Source organism: Triticum dicoccoides, chromosome 2B (genome assembly GCF_002162155.2).
Source record: "Triticum dicoccoides isolate Atlit2015 ecotype Zavitan chromosome 2B, WEW_v2.0, whole genome shotgun sequence".
Classification (NCBI taxonomy): domain Eukaryota; kingdom Viridiplantae; phylum Streptophyta; class Magnoliopsida; order Poales; family Poaceae; genus Triticum; species Triticum dicoccoides.
The window spans coordinates 370,825,123-370,846,215 of NC_041383.1; the positions used below are offsets into that span (position 1 = coordinate 370,825,123).

The 21,093-nt window shown below is 50.4% G+C and overlaps 1 protein-coding gene across 2 annotated transcripts in view; it reads right to left on the bottom strand.

Annotated features, from left to right (window-relative positions):
* LOC119363720 overlaps positions 1 to 19,807 on the bottom strand; it is a 24,449-nt gene extending 4,642 nt beyond the window's left edge. The window contains exons 1-3 of one of the 2 annotated variants that reach the window (XM_037629089.1): positions 19,496 to 19,807; positions 5,701 to 5,894; positions 4,294 to 4,609 (exon numbers count right to left, since the gene is read on the bottom strand). In XM_037629089.1, the coding sequence (XP_037484986.1) occupies positions 4,294 to 4,609; positions 5,701 to 5,894; positions 19,496 to 19,591 (606 nt within the window). In that variant the 5' untranslated portion in view covers positions 19,592 to 19,807. The remainder of the gene's footprint in view (positions 1 to 4,293; positions 4,610 to 5,700; positions 5,895 to 19,495) is intronic. The other variant, XM_037629090.1, reaches the window with a different exon arrangement.
* Positions 19,808 to 21,093: the final 1,286 nt, after the last annotated feature.

Genomic DNA, 21,093 nt, shown 5'->3' on the forward strand with positions numbered 1-21,093 from the left:
CTCCATCGCAAGCCCTCCACTCTTCCCTGTGCGGTGCAAACCAACAGCCGTCCGGCAGGAAGAAGGCATGGTGTCACCGACAGCAGCGCACCGCGTAGCACCACTGCATTCCGCCACCGGCCGCCGCGAGGGCGCCTCTGCTAGTCACTCTTGCGACCACTTCCAGGTGGTCATACACATGCACTCCTTTTGTCCAGGTGGTGTCCATGGGATCCAGGTGGCTACGTGCACGTCCGACGTGCGGATGGTGTCCACTTTTTGTTAATGGGTCCAAAATAAAGCGTCCCAGTCCATTTCAGGTTGAGAATAATAAAACAAGCCGAGATGTAAAAGGCTTGTTTTTAGGTGTTAGGTTTGTGTTGCGTCGAGTCATGGTTATAAGTTGGTTAGACTGCAGCTCGAGGACAAGCTGCATGTCCAGGTGGGGTGTAGTGTTAGAGTACGTGATGGGCCTAATGAGCCCATTAGTCTTAGGGTTAATTAGAGATAAGGGTCGCTTGCTTAGGGGTCAAGTAAGCCTTGCTTGGGAGTCGAGTAAACCTCTCTATATAAAGAGAGGAGATGTATCGATCTAATCAAGCAAGAATTAAGAAGGAAATCCCTTCCCTCTTGCTCGGACGTGGGCAAAAAGGCCCCCAGCCGGCCCTCTCGCGCCCTCCTTCTAGCAGCACCATAACAGTAGTTCTCACTGTTCATAAAATATTGGCACTTTGTTAGTTAATGGTACTTTGTTAATTATAATATACCCGGTCAACCTTTTCAAATTTTCAAAGCTAGCAGCTAGCAAAAACGACACACGGTTCAAAGCCTTCAACCTGTTGTAGTAAAAAACAAAGGAGAGGACAGATGGATGTGATGAATAGCTATTTATGAATTGCAAAGAGAATAAGTTCAGCGATTTATTGCACCGATCTAGAAGTGAATGGAAGGTGATTGACGGTGTTATGGCCCAAGGCTGCCTCACCTTGTCGGTTACCGGTCCAAGTAGGCCGGCCCGAGAGCTCCTAGGACGGTTCCACCCTGGGCCATCATGCTAGCCCATGGGATCCTTGCCGTTCAAGACAAAGAAGCCGGATCTGTGGAGGACTCCTCTCCAACGACATAGCCGACTAGGTTGTGTAACCCTAGGAGCCCCCGTATCTTATATTAGGAGCCGAGCTAGTCAATAGATGGCCGTACAATCTCTCGGTTATACATGTACTTTGTACACCCCCGATCGCAATATACACAAGCAGGAGTAGAGTTTTAACTCGTATGGAGGGCCTGAACCCAGGGTAAATCTGTGTGTTGTTTCCCATCCAACCTACTCGCCACGCCGGGATACCCTACCGAGGGATCTACCGAAATTAGCTCCGACAGTGGTGACCCATACAGGTCCCGCAGAGGTCGGATGGGATCTCCGATGGATGCCGGTGTAATCTAAGCACTCTTCGACTTGGGCGCGATCATGTTCCTCGCCAACACGGCTGGCCACATCGGCCAGGTCGAGAACTACGCTTCAGGCCAAATCGTCCGATTTGGCAACCTAAAGTACGTCATAGACTCCTGCGGCGAGCTGGTTCTCCAGGGCTTGTCGTCATGCTGGGCCCAGGCGCAGCAGGTCAAAAAATTTGACCCACCAAACTACCCACTTGATCGCCAACATTGAAGACCTCACCGGCATCCTTGAAGGCGCAACCGAGGAGCGGGAGGACTAGGACGAGGAGTCGGGCGAGTCGGCTACAGCCAACTGCCAGCCGCGGCGCCCTTACGACCGTGGCAGGCGACCTCGGTCCACGAGTGCTACATGGTTGATGCACCAAATCTAAGCTTCATGGCAAGCGAGGAAAGCGGCGAGGTAGAATTCAGTGATAGGGAGATCGAGGCGCTTGACCAACAGATGGATGATCCGAAGCAAGATGCAGCTTGGCTGAAGGTCCTGTCGACCGTAGGCAAAGTTTCCAAAGAAAAGCGACGCCTGGAGACAAAGCGGCCGAGCTCGTGGATGTCGAAGAACAGTTGTATCGAACTACCCATCCAATTGGCAAGACCATACCGACTACAACCAAGGCCTCCCTGGCCATGAAGAGCAGGAGGATGGAAGAAACTATGAAGAACGCCGCAGACCATGGCCAGCCGACGTACCCATAAGTCTGGCAGTCGTAACCAAGAAAACCGCAGGACCCACAACGTAGCTCCTCGTACGATCTATCAGCCTAAGACGATTCGAGGGCCCGCACCAAGGCCTGATGTGCCACGTGACCCAACCCTGCACGAAACCGAGAAGCAATGTGCAGCTCGGCTGCGCCGGCAAGCTTGGCATAGAAACAAGCCAGCTTTCAACAATGGCCTGGATGATGCGCGCAACACTATAAACATCATCCACCCCTCGGCTGTAGGTCCCTCTGCGATGTATCCGGCCTGCTTCACTGACGAAATTGCCTGCCACACATTTTCACCAAATTTCAAGCTAAATGCGGTGGACAAGTATGACGAAAGCCAGGAACATGAGATTTGGTAACCAACTACATTATAACGGCCCAGGTGGCTAACGATGATGATTGGCACGGCGTCAAACACTTACCCCTGATGCTGAAGGGATCTGCCCGAGCCTGGTTAAACACCCTCGTGCCTACATTGATCGGCGGTTGGGATGATTTGCAAGCCGAGTTCATAGCGAACTTCAAGGCCACATACGTCTGAACTGATGATGCCAGCGACCAAGGACATCTGGCCCAAAGAGAGATAGAATCGGTGTGTGATTTCTAGACACGTTTCCTCAGGAAAATGAATGAGATCGTTGACTCTGATGGCGCCGAGGTCATTGTTGTGTTTAAGCACGGCCTATCTGACAAGCACCTCACCAGATACTTCGGGAAGTACAAGCCCAAGACCATGCTGACCTTGATGGAGATAGTAACTAAGTTTTGTTCCGGTGAGGATGAGTGGTACGCCAAGCAGAAGGCGCATGACGGGGGATCCCGGCATGTCCGGTACGAAGGACGAGGGCGACAGACCTAAACGCAACTGGAAGAACAAGCACAAGGACTATGACGACGGCGATGACCAGATCAACGCGGGCTTTGAAGCCCATCATCAAGGTGGGGGACGGCGGTCCGAAGGAAAAATAGTGGCGGGGCAATGGCAACAACAGCAGTCCATGCCTTGACAATATCATGGATAGGCCTTGTGGCTACCATCGACCCTAGAACCATGACGACCCTCCAGCCAATACAAGTAGAATGAGCTAGAAGGCTCTCAATCCTTGGCAGAGAGGAAGGTTGTGGGATTTTACAGCCTTACGGAGAGGAAGGAAATGAGAAAAAGTAAAATAAGGTAGGTGAACACTGTAGCCTTTTGCCGAAAAGCTAAGCAGCGACTCTTGGGAGTCCTAGCAGCTGTCGGATGCTTGATCTACAATGTCCGCGCCATCATAACCCGCGAAGCGGTACGGAGGAACGGACGACGTCAGATGCAAGATGGATTTCCTGGCCTGCCTATGCGTGCAGATGGCAGGTTGATCTCTCCTGATTTTGGTACCAAGCATTGCCTAGTATGGGGATCATACACAAGTTACCAAAAGTTAGTCCATTTGTATGGGACTAAGGGAAACTCATGCAAGGGAAAAAGGGATGTGTTGGACATATAAGGCGGCAAATAATAAACCTCAACATGTTCCCGAAGCGCAATGCCAGTCTCACGTTTAAGGTCGGCAACGCCGCCCACATGCCCCAGATCTTCCTTAACAAGAAGCTCATGGGTGGACTTGTCGTACTCAACTCCTTGCGCAACAACCGCGAGTTTGAGTGGCGGGTGAGCGAGCTCGCATGGGGGCGGTGCCCCGACGCAGTGCTTCGATTGCCGCAACATGGACATGCGGACGCCATAGCGAAAACCGCTGGTGCACGAGAAGGTACCGGAATGCACGGCGCTACGAGTTTCCTACAAAAACGACTATTAGTCGTTTTTCTAAAAACTGGTTTTTCAGGTTTTTATAAAACTCACTTATACTTATCTTAGTTGGATAACCTAAACAAGTTTTTAGGTGGTCAGAAGTTACGTTTTAGGGAATACGGTTTTCTATAATCCCCACATCCAAACAACCCCTTAGCGAGGAATAGAGTAGTTTATATGACACCAATATGACCAACTAAAAAGGAGGTCAATTGGTCAACCTTATGGAAGGAAATAATTGTCTTATTAATACTTGTTCATGCAGGTAAGTACAAACAAGGAGAAATGGTAGCATTAGTCAGGATTGATACTGTGTTGGCGTGCTTGATGAAACCCTTAACCTGTATGTCTTTTTCATACCTGATGATTGCATGCATTATTTCGAACATCTTCGAAGAGAGAAGAGTAGTAAGAAGGATCGTAAATTGAACCACCCAATATATCATCAGCCATTGAACCCCGTCTAACTGAATTAGATCTGGGGCTCAAGAAACTATTTCTTGCATCATTTGCTTCATAATATGTTGGCGTGCTTGATGAGACCCCTAACCTGTACATCTGGATCCATATAAATGAAGATAAAAACCTCACTGAAAACCCAATAGTTTGCATCCACAATGCAAGTCTGAGTGAGAAGACAAAAAGTTGACCATACTTCTCATCAGGGGTACTATTCCTGTACAAATAGATATAGTCAGAAGCACACGGTATAAAACCGTAAAATACAGCAGAGTATTCTATCTGATACTAAACAAAACGCAAACAAACAAATATTTCTACGTTTGTCCACAGAGATACTTATTTGATGAGAAAACATATTCACAATGTAGCAATGACTGAATCTAAATAAATCTGTAAAATATCAAAGAATATGTAAATGCCATACTGAAAGGAGAAGGAACAGCCAAAGAGAGTCTCTGGCAATTTCGTGTCAATTAGATGTAAAATGGGAATAATAATTCTAAACAAACTTCAAGAAACAAAGGTGACCCTGAACCTTCCATAGAATCTAATCTATTTCAAAGAAGGGTGGCCCTGAAACTTCAACTTTGCTGACTCCAAAAGAAAAGGGGGGGGGGGTGATTTTAAGCCACTACTTACTTTGGACTTTGACAATTTGCCACTTCTTACTTTGTAATTGATCTACTGATATCCTTTAGTTTGCACTTTGATATTTTCCACTCTGTCAGGTGGGTCACACGTAAAATGACCAACCCTGCTAACGAGATTGACCAGGAACAGGAGGAGGATCTCGTTCGCTCACTCGTTCCTTCTCATCCCATGTCGCCTGAGCAACACTAGGAGACGGCTGGGCGGCGACTACCTCCCAGAAGCCCCCGGTGGTCCTCGGCAGCGGTGGCTACATACCGGGGGTAAAGGTATACTTGTCCACTATTTTGTGCATATAATATGTCTATCATTTCGAAGTATTTTTTTAAATGGCAAAAGATCAAAGTGCAGACTAAAGGATGGCAATAGATCAATTACAAAGTAAGAAGTGGCAAATTGTCAAAGTCCAAAGTAAGTAGTGGCAATCGAAATGCAAAACCCAAAAGATAAAAAAACAAAAGACTATTTTGCATGGGTCCACTATTTTGTCAAGTTTATGAAGCTATTGAAAAATCAATGTTTAATAGCACCTACAAAGTCACTAGCACTTCTATTATGCAGGAAATGTTAATTCTGATGCCATGTGTACTGAGGATGCACGTGCATAAAAAGAAAAGAAAAAATAGGTCTGAAAGATAGTGGTTGCAGAAAACATACCATATAGCATGTGAGAAGAGTATAAACCATGCAACATCAAGGACGATAGCAAAGAAGAGCAGGACAGCATAAGTCCGGCCAAGTCTTTGGCTACTACTTTCAATCGCAACAACAGCAAATAGCCCTATCACAAGGTTTATTACAAGAACCCCATTGAACAGTGCACCAAGCGATCCAATCAGCGCACAACCAATCTAAAACATAGAAGATTATGTTATGCAAATGAATACGTTAGTTTGAAGAACATTTTGCTCAGAGCTCATTCAACGTTATAAGCATTAAGCCAGGTATTATGAATTAACTAAAAGTAAAGCAAGTACGTAAGCTTCACTGAATCTAAGAATGTTAACTGTTAAACCATGATATAACCACAAGCGAAGGAGACCAGTAATCACTAATTTTCTACCAACATGACAAAAATTTCAAAATAGCAATTCCTAGTTGCCTACAAGACCGCCCTGGAAGGCAGTCCGCATGGTTGGCTCTCCGGCGGGCACCATGGCAGCGGTGGTGGCTATGTCTCTTGGTCGTGTGGGCGGCAAGGAGGGTGGCTCGGGCTCGCTCTCTGTAATTGACAGGGGCGACACCCAGATCTGGATCTGTTGCCATGTGCTCATCGCGGTTGTCCTAGGTGCCTCGTGGTGGCATAGGTGAGCTGTCGAGCAAAAGGAGTCCACTTATAAGCAGATCTCGGGTACCTTGGTTGGTGCTTTATCTATAAAGCGGGGCGTGAGCCTGTTTCAGAGAGTTGCCTACAAGGCTAGCTAAGTCACACGCTCAATAATAATATATGGTTTCCAGCATTGTAAATGGCCAGAATACAACACTTGTGAGATTTAGAATTTCATATTTTTTAATACAAAGAACCAGGAGGTAATTAGCACTGCTATACGGACTTGATCTGGAATACTCAAACATGAAAGAGATGGCACAGATTTCTATGATTGTTACTAACTCTACTCTGTAGTATAACTTATCCATGCTTAATTGGATTGTGGATTTGCCTGAATTTTGATAGTTCTTGATTCTTGAAATGTTTGTAGCACCTGTTACGAAACGAGCTTCTTGTATCGAACGGGGCCAACAGCCAGTACATATACACAAGAGAGAAATAAGCAAAGTACCTGTACAATATGGTAAATAACTAAATACACACACAACACAACCCTGATATAACACCCCCCACACCCCCACCCCACCCCACCCCCCACCCGTCCTCAAACTCAAGTGGGGTCTTGGATATCGAGTTTGGAAAGGGAGAAGCTGTGTTGTGACCGTGTCTGAGCTTTTGTCAGAAAATCAGCAAGCTGAAGCTCCGAGGGAACATACTGAAGGGCCACAGTCCTCTTGCACCTGAGAACGCATGAGGCATCAACACCGATGTGCTTGGTGAGCTCATGCTTCACAGGACACGGGCAATGATGAGCACCCCAATACTGTCGGAGAGCAAAGGGGTACTTGCAGCAGTAGAAACACCAAAGTCCTGAACAAGACACCGTAGCCAAGTGATCTCTGCAGTCATGGACGCCATAGCTCACAGCTCGGCCTCAACACTGGAGTGAGATACATACAATGGTCTGCTTCTTGGTATTCTAGGCAATTAGAGAGACCCAAGAAAAACACAATAGGCACAGAGAGAGAGCAGCGATCATTGTAATCACTAGCTCAGGCACATCACAGTAGGCATGAAGCTGAAGCTGGAGCGAGGGAAGAATAGGCGACAAGTCACAATACCACGAAGAACGAAGAGCATGAAGAAGATGACTAGTGAAGTTGAGTGGGAGCAAAGACAAACTGTAACACCCCAGCCAAACCCAGCGGTTCACCCACCATTTCCTGGTCGTTGCGCCTAGCTACCACCTAGAATCTAGACTGGCCCCACAGACCAACACTAGTCTTTACTGCACACTTTGTCCTCACTCATGCGCACCCGAGATCAACATCCTAGTCGGTCACCTATCCTCAAATTGCTCCAAGCCAAGCACGCTTAACTTTGAGGTTCCTTTCGGTGGACTTCCGAAAAAGAATGTGCACCTTATTGACATGAGTAGTCTATCATTACTATTAAGCTTGTCACACAAACTGACTCAGAATGTGCACAACATAAGAAATGTTAGGACGAGTGATGCCTTGATAGACAAGGCTCCCAACAAGATGACAGCAGCGATTGGGACCCGCAAGGGGTTCACCCGCACTAGGACGAAGATGAAGACTAAACTCATTAGGAGTGTCAACCGTGCGCTGATCAGTGAAGCAGGCATAGGCATGAGTGAGAAGAACTTGGATGTACTTCTCTTGAGAGGGATATGTGCCCTCACGGGAAGAAATGATCCTAAATCCAAGAAAGTAGCAAAGATAACCCAAATCAGTAATCAAGAATTGCTCATGGAAACGTTTCTTCACAAAATCAACGAATTGGTGGTCATCCCCTGTGATAATCATGTCATCAACATAGAGGAGCAAAAGAGTGTGAGCATGAGGATAAGTGTGAATAAAGAGAACCCTTTGCAAGAAACCACGAAGCGCACGTGATAGGTACTCGCCAGCTGAATCAGCACGAAAAACTGAACAGATGAAGGAATCATACAGAGTGCAAACCAGGGTAGCGAACAACTTATAAATTTGAAGCACTTGACTACGAGATGATGTTCATTTTCTCTCCTCTCTTTCTCTCTCCTCCATCCAGTCTCAGTCTCTGTTCCTGGTCTCACTCGCCATCCTCCCGACGCATCCTCGCCCCTTCCCCTTCCTCCCCATCGACTCATCCGGCTAGAGATAGAGGGGCTCGGCCCTCCTTCCCTTTGTAGATCCACATGTTTATGCGTCCTTTATGGCCTGTTTGAGGACTTTCGAATCGGATTGGAGGGTTCGGTGTCGAACTAGATCTGGCGTCACTTCTTAGTTCCCGGCGACGTGCATCTCCAGGTTGGGCTTGTGTTCCTCTCTACAAATAACCTCCCTTGTTCTATCTGGCTAGATATGCCCCCTTCTCGTGTGGTTTGGGGATTATGCTGCCAGATGGTGGTCTTGTTTTTGTTCCCAATAATTCCCCCATCCATGTCTTTCTCTACTTGGTCACCGGATGTTCATCTCCATCATCTTCCTCTCCCGTGGTGCCCGCCTTGCTGCTCCATATATCATCTTTGCTGAGTTATTTTCATTTTCAACGCTTATTGGTTGATCTCCCAGAGGATCAAGCAGGTCAGTTTAGGGCCGTTGCATGGTTCCTCTATTCTTCTGTTGGCGCCGGCCCCTTTTTCCACTGGTGGTGGCTTCTCCCTTCCAGCATATGCACACGCAGAAAACTGATCTACGTTGTTATCCTCTTCTTCAATCTATCGCTACCCCTCTCAACCTCCATATCGGAGACCCGCTCAGAGGCTTCAAGGAGTGGTGATTCCAAGACGAGTTTAGCGGCGGTGCTGGATCCTCGAAGAGGAGGTCCTCATCCGAACATGCGGACTAGATTGGCTAGCACATGGTCATCTACCTATTTTGTGCCGCCGACTGCTTTTTTGTCTAAGTTTGCGGTTGAAGCAGTGCTTAGACTTCATTCTCGCCTTCTCGGCTTCATCATCCTCTTACTCCAGAATCCTTGATGATTCATGCGAACACAACTTTCCCAAGTGATTGTTCCATTTGTTGGTGGCGGCCTTCGATGGTGGTTCCTCGTTGACGACCAGTGTCAAGGTCTGTGATGGAGCTGAAGCTTGGACGCGTGACAACCCATTCTGTTGACGCTTTGTGTTTAGTAGTACTGAACCCGGCTGGTGCTTTGCGTGAGTAGCAATCAGATCTTGGGATTTGTGCTCACACTAGTACTTTGGTGCTACTTCTTCTTGTTGATCTCGCATGGAGCAGCAGCTGGAGATCGGATCACTAGACCGCAGTACTAGTTGGCTGCAACTTGGCAGCACAACTCAGATTGGGCTGCTGCGACTCGGCTGAAGTAGTACTCGGATGCTGAAATAGTACTCGAAGCAAGTAGTACTCGGCATGCCGACTAGGGATCAAATTGCTTGGATGCATAATTCTATTTATCAATCAGATCTCGATAACTGCGCTACAACTAGTACTACTGGTACAAGTACTTCACGGCTGAATTGATTCAACCTCATGGCCTCTTTGTCGATCTCACGTGGAGCAACTTGGCGTTTGAGCGGGCCTGAAGGTTGCTGTCTCTGGCTAGGGAGACTGGAACTTGACACGATCGAAGCTAAGTCGGCCCAGCCATTACCAGCACCTTGCGTGTGTCGTCGTCGCGCGCACCATCGTTGCGCACGCCGCCATCATTGACGTCGATGTTGCCCATGAAGACACTTGCCATAGAGGCGAGGCTATCAGAACTTTCTTCCCCGTCGGAGCAAGACTCCAGTATGGAGTATAGCGAGTCAGAGTTGACCATGCCAAAAACGAGACAAGGATGGACGAGTCAAGGCATTGTGGAACACCTCAAGCGCCGTTGGGGCACCTATCGGCCAACCGGTGCGGAACTGGATCTTGCGAACGCCGATTGTGGCATGGACTAGCCAAGGAATTGTGGAACGCCTCAGGCGCAATTGGGCACCTGATCGGTCAGCCGGTATGAAGCCGAATCTTGCAGGCACAAAATGTCAGCGATGTTGACATGTTAGTGCAGACTCCCGGTCTCCGACAACGCGATCTCCTTGAGCAAGGCATCGGGACACGATGTCGAACCATCAGTGAGGAAGTCCAACAACAACAACAACAACAACAACTTAGCCTTTAGTCCCAAACAAGTTGGGGTAGGCTAGAGGTGAAACCCATAAGATCTCGCGACCAACTCATGGTTCGGGTACATGGATAGCAAGCTTCCACGCATGCCTATCCATAGCTAGTTCTTTGGTGATACTCCAATCTCTCTCTTTACGGACTCCTCCCATGTCAAATTCGGTCTACCCCGACCTCTCTTGACATTCTCCGCACGCTTAGCCGTCCGCTATGCACTGGAGCTTCTGGAGGCCTGCGCTGAATATGCCCAAACCATCTCAGACGATGTTGAACAAGCTTCTCTTCAATTGGTGCTACCCAGCTCGATCTTGTATATCATCATTCCGGACTCAATCCTTCCTCGTGTGGCCACACATCCATCTCAACATACGCATCTCCGCCACACCTAACTGTTGAACATGTCGCCTTTTAGTCGGCCAACACTCAGGGCCATACAACATTGCAGGTCGAACCGCCGTCCTGTTGAACTTGCCTTTTAGCTTTTGTGGCACTCTCTTGTCACAGAGAATGCCAGAAGCTTGGCGCCACTTCATCGATCCGGCTTTGATTCGATGGTTCACATCTTCATCAATACCCCCATCCTTCTGCAGCATTGACCCCAAATATCGAAAGGTGTCCTTCTGAGGCACCACATGCCCATCAAGGCTAACCTCCTCCTCGCGCCTAGTAGAACTGAAACCGCACATCATGTACTCGGTTTTAGTTCTACTAAGCCTAAACCCTTTCGATTGTCTCCATAACTCTAACTTACTATTTACCCCCGTCCGACTATCGTCAACTAGCACCACATCATCCGCAAAGAGCCACCATGGGATATCTCCCGCATCAGTGAGGAAGTCCAACGAGCCAAAATGGATGGCACGCCCATGAACCAGTCCGTCGTTGATGGTTGTAGAAGAGGTAATCTGAACCATAGCTCCAACTGACGCTAGGCCCCACGGTGTGTGCCAACTGTCATGGGTATTTCAGTTGTACGTGTATGGTTGTGTATGAGAGGGCGTAAAGCTTATTACCCAGGTTCAGACTCCCTTGCTAAGGGATAACACCCTACTCCTGATGTGCTTTTTCTTATGTGTATAGGAATTACAAATGGTGTGAATCCTTGGCAAGAAGCCTCAACCATGCCTTGTTTAGGCTCAACATGGCTAGAAGCGTGAACAGTCATCTGAATTAATGCTACAAGTAACGGCCTATTGAATGCCGCCTATTACTAGCTACTTATTACATAGTGTAACACCCGAGTTAATGCTTAGTGGTGAACTGGTGATCGTGGTAACGTCTGCCTTTATTGCGCGTCCTTTGACTTGCCGGATGACCGTGATCCAACTAATTGGCTTCTCTTGATCCGACTAACTAGCTTCTCATGATCCGACTGACTGGCTTTCCGTTGTATTCGACTGGCTAGCTTTCTATTGTACCCAATTGGCCTCCCCATCCAACCAAGTGCTTCACACCGACTGGCCCATCACATTTGTCCTTTAGCTAGGTCAAATGTCATTGTGGGCCTACCCGATGGGGATTCCCTTGTGAGGGGCGGTGGCGGTTGAGAACCTAACCTAGCTCTTATACCATGTTACAAAATAAGCTTCTTGTACTGAACGGAGCCAACAGCCAGTGCATATACACATGAGGGAAATAAGCCAAGAAGTGCCTATACAATATGGTAACTACACACAACACAACCATGTTCTAACAGACAGCACCAAAGCGATTACATTTGATTTAATCCACTTGGTGGGTCTCCAACTATTACACGTCTTCAAACAAGTGATGGCGAGACTCATGACTTTCTGATTAAAATAGGACTACACCAAGGATCAGCTTTGAGCCCTTATCTTTTTGACATGATGATGGTGAGGACACAAGGGATATACAACGAGATATCACATGGTGTATGCTCTTTGTGGATGATGTGGTGCTAGTCAATGATAGTTGGACTGGGGTTAATAGAAAGTTAGAGCTATGGAGACAAACTTTGGAATTGAAACATTTTAGGCTTAGTACATGAGGTGATGTCTAGGTACGAGGAGGTTAGCCTTGATGGACAGGTGGTACCTTGAAGGACACCTTCCAATATTTTGTTAGACCTTTCAGCCTGAGCATTGATAGATGTGGATGACACTAGGAGAGTTGGGACAATTTTCGTTGGTTTATTTCTCACACAATGTCATACCAACCCGAGGGGTTGGGGATACATATTTATAGGCTGCTAGCCAGCCAAGGCATATGCTAAGATGCTGCCAAGATGCCAGTCTAAGATGCTAGTCTAAGATGCTAGTCTAAGATGCTAACTGACAGTCCTTGATGGTCAAGAACAGAACTCTATCCTAACAGCCAGTCCTTGATAGTCCAGGACTTTATCCTCCTAACTGCCACAAGGACCATGTGCTACAGCCCCACAAGGACCCTAGTACACAGACTTATCCATCATTCTCCCCCTAAGTCTTGTACGTCGTCTTGTGGGAGAGTTGAATCATCCCAATCCTGGAGCAAAGTTCGAGGAACTTGACCCTCCCAAGGGGCTTGGTGAGCAGGTCTGCGAGCTGATCCTTGGTGTTGATGTAGCTCGCCTCGATGCTCCCTTCTTCCACACAGCTGCAGATGAAGTGATACCTCAGTCGGATGTGCTTGCTCCGTTCGTGGAACACAGGGTTCTTTGCCAGGGCCAGGGCGGACTTGCTGTCCACCAGGAGCTGCACCGTTCTGGTGTCTTGAACAAGAAGATCACCAAGCAGTCGAGCAAGCCAGAGCGCCTGAGTACAGGCGGTGGAGGCCGCTATGTACTCAGCCTCACAGCTGGACAGGGCCACCACCTGCTGCTTGACTGATTGCCAGCTCACGAGACACTTGCCGAGGAAGAGGAGGATCCCGCTCGTGCTCTTGCTGGTGTCGATGTCGCCGGCGTGGTCGCTGTCGCTGTACCCGACGAAGTGTGCCGCCCCAGGACACCTAGGGTAGTGGAGGCCGTGGTCGAGGGTCCCTGCTATGTAGCGGACGATCCTCTTCACTGCCTGCTGGTGTTCCGACGTTGGTCGCTCCATGAACCGACTGACATAGCCGACGGAGAATGCCAAGTCCGGCCGTGTGTGAGTGAGGTAGCGAAGGCTCCCCACAAGGCGTCGGTACTGCGTAGCATCCACTTCCTCCGTCGTGCTGTCGCGGCTCAGTTTCAGCCTCTCCTCCATCGGAGTGAGAGCTGGATGGCAGTCGGTGAGCCCAGCTAGCTCAACGATGCGCTTGGCGTAGGCGGACTGTCGAAGCGCGATCCCGGAGTGGTCCTGGTGCACCTCAATCCCTAGATAGAAGGAGAGGAGCCCCAGGTCACTCATCTGGAACGTGGCCTTCATGTCTTCCTTGAACGCCGCCACCTCTGCACCTTTGGTGCCGGTGATCACCAGGTCGTCAACGTAGACGCCCACCAGCAGGGCATTTCCTCCACTCCCCCGTCGGTAGACGGCAGCCTCATGCGGGCTCTGCTCGAAACCCATCTTCTTCAGCGTGGAGTCCAGCTTGGCGTTCCACGCCCTGGGTGCCTGCCGCAGGCCATAGAGAGCCTTGCGCAGGCGGAGCACCTTGCCCTCCTGGCCGGGAATCGTAAACCCAGGTGGCTGATGCACGTAGACTTCCTCCTTCAAGTCGCCGTTGAGGAATGCCGACTTAACGTCCATGTGGTGGACACGCCAGCCCTCCTGGGCAGCCAGCGCAAGGAGAAGTCGCACGGACTCCATCCGTGCCACGGGAGCGAAGGCGTCGTCGAAGTCGACTCCTTCCTGCTGCAAGAAGCCTCGGGCCACCAGGCGAGCCTTGTGCTTGATGATGGCGCCGGCTCCATCCCTCTTCAGCTTGAACACCCACTTAAGGGTGATTGCGCGATGACCACGGGGGAGGTCAGCGAGCTCCCAGGTGCGGTTTTGCTTGACCGCATCCATCTCCAACTACATCGCGGCGCGCCATGCCGCATCTCTCTCGGCCTCTGCAAAGGACCGTGGTTCGCCGTCCTCACACGCGAGTTGTAGCTGCGCCTCCAGGTCACGTGGCATCAGTCCCGGCACCGGCTGGTCGCCGAGTAGATCATCCATCGTGCGATACCGCAGCTGTTCACCTCCATACCATGCGTCGACCCGCTCCTCGTCGTGAGTGAGCGGGGAAGCAAACTTCATCGGGTTGTGCTCTGCGTGAGCTGGTGCTGATGAAGACGAGCCCGGAGTGGCGACCGCCGGGGCTGGAGTATGCGGCATCGCCGGTTGTGGTGTCGTCGGTGTAGCAGGCGCCGGAGTCGATGTAGTTTTGGGGGCCGGGGTAGACGTGCCCGGTGAAGAGGAGCTGCTTGCTCCCCCAGCTTCCTTGAAGTGAGCGTACTCGACAATGAAGTCGTCATACGTCCGCGTCGAGCCGTCGTCCACCGCCTTGTCCCATTGCCACCCTCGCCCTTCGTTGAACACGACGTCTCGCGCTGTGCGCACACGTTGTGTCTTTGGGTCGAGGATGCGGTAGGCCTTTGAGCCCTCCGCGTAGCCGATGAAGACTCCCGAAGTGCTCCTGTCGTCGAGCTTGCTGATGTGGCCGAGCTCCTTGGCGAACGCAAGGCAGCCAAAGACCCGCAAATGAGAGACCGCCGGCTTCCGCCCATGCCAGGCCTCGTACGGAGTTCTGCCGTCGAGTGCCTTAGTAGGAGAGCGGTTGAGGATGTAGACGGCCGTTAGCACCGCCTCTCCCCAGAAAACAGCCGGCATCCCTCTCTGCTTGAGGAGAGCCCGAGCCATCCCCACAACCGTCTGGTTGCGCCGCTCGACGACGCCGTTTTGCTGCGGGCTGTACGGCGCGGAGTAGTGGCGCTGGATGCCCTCATCGGCGCAGTACGACGCGAATTCAGCCGCCGTGAACTCGCCGCCGTTGTCAGTGCGCAACACGCGCAATTTGCGGCCGCTCTCCGCCTCCACACCAACCTGCGCGCGCCTGATGGCGTCCGCCGCTTCTCCCTTACTGCCGAGGATCATCACCCACATGTAGCGGGAGAGATCGTCGACGAGCAGCAGGAAGTAGCGTCGACCTCCTGGTGTGGCTGGCGTCACCGGGCCGCACAGGTCTCCGTGCACGAGCTCCAGCTTCTCCTTAGCCCGAAAACTCGCCTGTTGGGGAAAGGGGAGTCGTCTCTGCTTTGTCAGTACGCAGATGTCGCAGAACTGCTCCACATGGTCGAGGCATGGCAGGCCTCGCACCATCTCCTTGGCACTTAGACGCTTCAGGGCCTCAAAGTGAAGGTGCCCAAAGCGCTCATGCCACTGCCACGCCTCGTCGTCTCGACGGACAGCGAGACAGACCGGTTGTGCCACCTGCACATCAAGGACGTAGAGTCGATTTTCACCTCTGGGCACCTTGGCGAGAAGGCGACGCTGGCGATCCCAGATGCGTAGGACCCCATGCTCAATCAGCACGCGTGAGTCGTTCTCATCCAGCTGTCCCAAGCTGATGATGGAATTCCTTAGCGCGGGGATGTAGTAGACACCGGTGAGCAGCCGGTGCTCTCCCATCTTGGTGGTGAAGATGACGGAGCCGACGCCCTTTATCTCCACAGCGGAGGCATCCCCGAACTTGACGGAGCCTCGCGCATCAGAGTCGAGCTCGGCGAAGAATTCCCTTCGACCGGTCATGTGGTGGGTGGCGCCGGTGTCGAGGCACCACCCCGTAGCCTTGTCCTTCCCGGAGCCATCGCCGAGAAGAGCGTGTGCTTTTGGCTCATCGAGGTGGATGAAAGCCTTTGCGACTGGAGTCGCCGAGGGTAGCTCAATGCTTGCATGCGCCATGAACAGAGCCGTCTCCTCCTCCTTCGCCTGTGCGACGTGAGCCTGGCCTTGTCGTGGTTGCCGACACTCATTGGCCCAATGGCCAAACCGGCCACAATTGTGGCAACTGTTGTCTTGTGCCGGCTTGGGCTTGCCAGCGGCGCCGTCCTTGGCGCCTCCGCGGGCGTCACCTTCGGCACGTCCTTGTGCCCTGCCCGGGGGGCCTCTTCGCACCTTACGCTGCTTGCCACGCTTGCGGCCGCCCGTCGAGGAGGAAGGCTCCCCCTTCTTCCTGTCACCAAGGCTGGGATCCCACTGCTCCCGAGTTAGGAGCAGCTTCCCGCCGGTGGTGACGGGCCCCGAGGGGGGCTGTGGCTCGTCGGTGTCGACGACCTTGAGTCGACCTATCGCCTCCTCGATCGTCATCGTGGAGAGGTCCAGCAACGACTCGATCGAGCGAGCCATCTGCTTGTACTTCTCGGGAATGCACCGGAAAAGCTTCTCGACAGCTCTCTCCTTGGTGTAGGTGGCATCGCCAAACTTCACCATCTTCTGCAGCAGAGTGTTGAGACGGAGAGCAAAGTCATCAACGTCCTCACCTGGCTTGAAACCCAGGTTCTCCCACTCCTTACGAAGTGCCTGCAGGGTGGACTTGCGAGCACGGTCGCTGCCGATGCGTGCTGCGGCGATGGCGTCCCAAGCCTCCTTGGCAGTCCGCTTGTTGGAAAGCGAGAACTGCATCTCGGGCGGGACTGCGGCGATGAGGGCGTCCAGTGCCCGTCGATCCTCTAGGTGGTCGACGTTGCTGTCCTGGACTGCCTCCCACATGCGCCGCACTTGGAGCCTGACCTTCATGATCCCGGCCCACTCGACGTAGTTGGTTTTAGTGAGGGTAGGCCACCCAACACTGGAACCAACATCCCTGACCACAGTCCGGACCTCGTAGAGGCCGCGGTCCTGGTCGTTGCAGCCGCCGTCGCGGTGCGCGCCTCCACCTGGAGCGCGGGCGTGCTCGGCTGCCCACTGCGCCGTCCACTCCTGCGCCACTTTGGCGCGATCTGCGTCGGCGCCGTCGTGCGCAGGCGCGGAGCTGCTGGAGCTGCCGGGGCTGCCGCGGAGTGCCTTGGCATCCGCCGTAGCCTCACGGGCTGCTTCTGCTGCTGCTGCTGCTTCTACCTCCGCCCTGGCTGCTTCTACCTCCGCTCTGGCTGCTGCCAGCTCCGCTGCAGCCAGCCTCGACACTCTTGCCGCCGCAGCAGCCGCTGCTACAGCCGCTCGCTCACGCTCCTCTGCCACGGCGCGCTCGGCCTCTTGCCGGCGCCGCATGCTCGAGGTAGCCGTGTGCTGAGAGCGACCTGCAGACATGGCTCGCTGCAGAGGGGCTGTTGCGTGAAGAGGAGGCTGATGAAGACGAGCTGCTGCTCGACAGTCCGGAGGGAGGAAGGTAACCAGAGGCAGACGGAGCAGCTGCTGCTACCGACTTGGGCTGCTCACAGGAAATGCTCAGGGTGCAGGTTAACGAGGCTCTGATACCACTTGTTAGACCTTTCAGCCTGAGCATTGATAGATGTGGATGACACTAGGAGAGTTGGGACAATTTTCGTTGGTTTATTTCTCACACAATGCCATACCAACCCGAGGGGTTGGGGATACATATTTATAGGCTGCTAGCCAGCCAAGGCATATGCTAAGATGCTGCCAAGATGCCAGTCTAAGATGCTAGTCTAAGATGCTAGTCTAAGATGCTAACTGACAGTCCTTGATGGTCAAGAACAGAACTCTATCCTAACAGCCAGTCCTTGATAGTCCAGGACTTTATCCTCCTAACTGCCACAAGGACCATGTGCTGCCCCACAAGGACCCTAGTACACAGACTTATCCATCATATTTGGGGCCAATGTTGCAGAAGGATGGTGATATCAATGAAGATGTGAGTCATCGAATCAAAGTCGGATGGATGAAGTGGCGCCGAGCTTCCGGCATTCTCTGTGACAAGAGAGTGCCACAAAAAGCTAAAAGGTAGGTTCTATAGGACGGCAATTCGATCTGCAATGTTGTACGGCTGTTGGCCAACTAAAAGGCAACATGTTCAACAATTGGGTGTAGCAGAAATGCGCATGTTGAGATGGATGTGTGTCCATACAAGAAGGATCAGGTCCGGAATGATGATATTCGTGTTAAGAGTTGGGCTAGCACTTTGAAGAGAAGCTTGTCCAACATCGTCTGAGATGGTTTGGGCATATACAGCGCAGGAATGTCAAGAGTGGAGCCCGTAAAGAGAGATCTGAAGGATAGGAATATCACCAAAGAACTAACCATGAACAGGGATGCGTGGAAGTTGGCTATCTATGTCCAGAACCATGAGTTTGTTTCAAGGTCTTATGGGTTTTAGCTCTAGCCTACCCCAACCTGTTTGGGATTAAAGGCTTTGTTGGTGGTGGTGGGCCTCCAACTTCATTTCGTTTATCCGTGAACGCTATGTTGGAAATAGAAACTGAAATGGTATAGACATACTTATATGCCTTCCTGGCCTCAAAAAAAACTTATATGCCTTCCTTATTGCTTGACTAAATCCTCATAATCTTTCAAGAAATGTTCCTTGCTTATTGCCTCATTCAAAGTTTAAAACAACTTAACAGTTTTCATTTCATATCTGGCTGTGGCATTTGGAAGCAGTGAATTCTGGTCTAATATGACCTAGAGCTAGTAAGAAATCAGAGCAAGATAAGTCATCTTTTCCTGTAAGAAATACATGAAGCCCATCCAGGCTAGCATCTGAATAAAATGACCTGGCCAAATGGAACATAAAAGGACACCAAAAATGTTGGGCAAGTCCAAACCCACGAGCTAAGGCACATGGTTGTCACTAAACCTGTGAATTATTGCAATGACCCCAAACTTGAGTCGACACCAGACTGAACCAAAACTTCTCACTTCTCTTCCTAAGGTTACGCCACGCATAAGAAACAATCCGATCTGAAGCCCATCTAAACTGCATTATGAACTTGTTCATCCTAGGTAGTTTGACACCGCTAGCATCATCATTAACTAGATTAGTTAGGGTAAACCATGGGGGCACCAGAAGGCCGCAGCCCGTGCACGGTAGTAAAAAGAATACAGCGCGCTCAAATCTGCTCCCTCCCTCCTCTTCTCCGCGCACGAGCTCCCCATCACGGATAACAACAGCAACAACAAAGAACCGCGCCCGAACCAGCGATAGACGATCAGATCGAGCTGAGGGCAAAGAACCGCGTGCGCACCTGGAGGTATATGAGGGCGAGGGCGAAGGACTGGAGCGCGTCGTAGTCACGCAGGAAGGAGCGCACCCGCGGCCCGATTCCGGGGCACCAGTGCATTCCGATTCCACCGAGCCCCGGACATGCAAATCGGGGAGCCTCCGGCGGATTCCTCGCCGCGAAAGTTCTTCCGCCTCACGGGGCGTGATCGACGGGGACTGGAACGGATTCGGACCTAGATTTCACCCGCGCGCGTGCGTGGGGTGGGTGCGTGCGTGCGTGCAACTGGGGCCGCCCTCCTGCCGATGGTTTCCTGGCTGCTAGATTTATTAGGACAGTGACTCAACGGAGAACGGGGGCAACGGGTGTTACCGGCGAAACCCGGCTCCTGTCTGATTTTTTGTTCGGAAACACTTTTCAGTTTTCTTGTAGCCGGTCTGTTGCTACGGATGTAAAAATATGTTGGTGATTCTACATCAATTATGATTAACTAGCAAAAGAGCCCATGCGTTGCAACGGGAGAAAAAGCACAACACACTCTTAACCCAACAACCATCACTCAAGACCACAAATAGGTTCATTTTCTTTATTTTAAAGAGGCATCATATTTGTGTTGCCGCTTATCATTCTTCTCACCCTTGCCGGCGGTGGACTCAGTGTTCACACAAACCAAAACATGTTTGAATGTGGTTAATCTAAGGCGTCGCTCTCTCCCTCTCCTCCCTCTCCCTCTCCCTCTCTCGCTTTCTCTCACCTCACCATGATAAATCTGTTGTTTTGTCCTGCGACATTTTCAGAGGTATGCATGTGTAGTTATTGATGTTTACTTTTCCCTATATGGTTATAGTGGGTGTTCATTTGCAATCCGAATCGTCGCGGGTACGAAAGAAAAACGGATTGTGCGCTATAGATTGTAAGTTTGCTTCCAAAATAATATTTAAAAAATAATCAACAGGTAAAATTAACATCATATTCAGATTTCACACGTTTTCTAATCAAATTGCATATATAACATGTTAAAATCGGAGTTACGGTTAATAGATACGAATAATTTTGAAAATCATTTGTTTGACTTTAATATTTTTTTAAATGATATTTTGAAATACTTAACAGGATAAAATAATCTCATATTCATATTCTACATATTTTTCTAATCAAATTTCATATATAAAAATATTTAAATCAGAGTTACGGTCTAAAAGATATGGATGATTTAGAAAATCATTTGTTTGAGTTAAATATGACCGGTGGATTAATTACCTAAAAGGTCATGGGAGTTTTCGAAAAAATGTAAAATAATGGTTCGGGTGACTTAAGTCCGGACTGTGGGTTGATTTCAAGAAAATATAGGTTTTTTTTTGTAAAACAGTAAAATAACGGTTCGGGTGACTTAAGTCCGGACTGTGGGTTGATTTGAAGAAAATACAGGGACAATTTTGCAAAACGGTGGGACAGAAGACCAGAAGCCCAAGTTTCTTCATTATTATTAGGTAGAGATGAACGGAATTGTTTTGGCGAATATCAGAGGCTAGTGAATGTCCTTACCACCGTCTGGTCTGCCCCGCATGGATCTTGGCGCAAATTCAACACCACGATCGGTTATCTTTTTTGTTCGTTCGTTC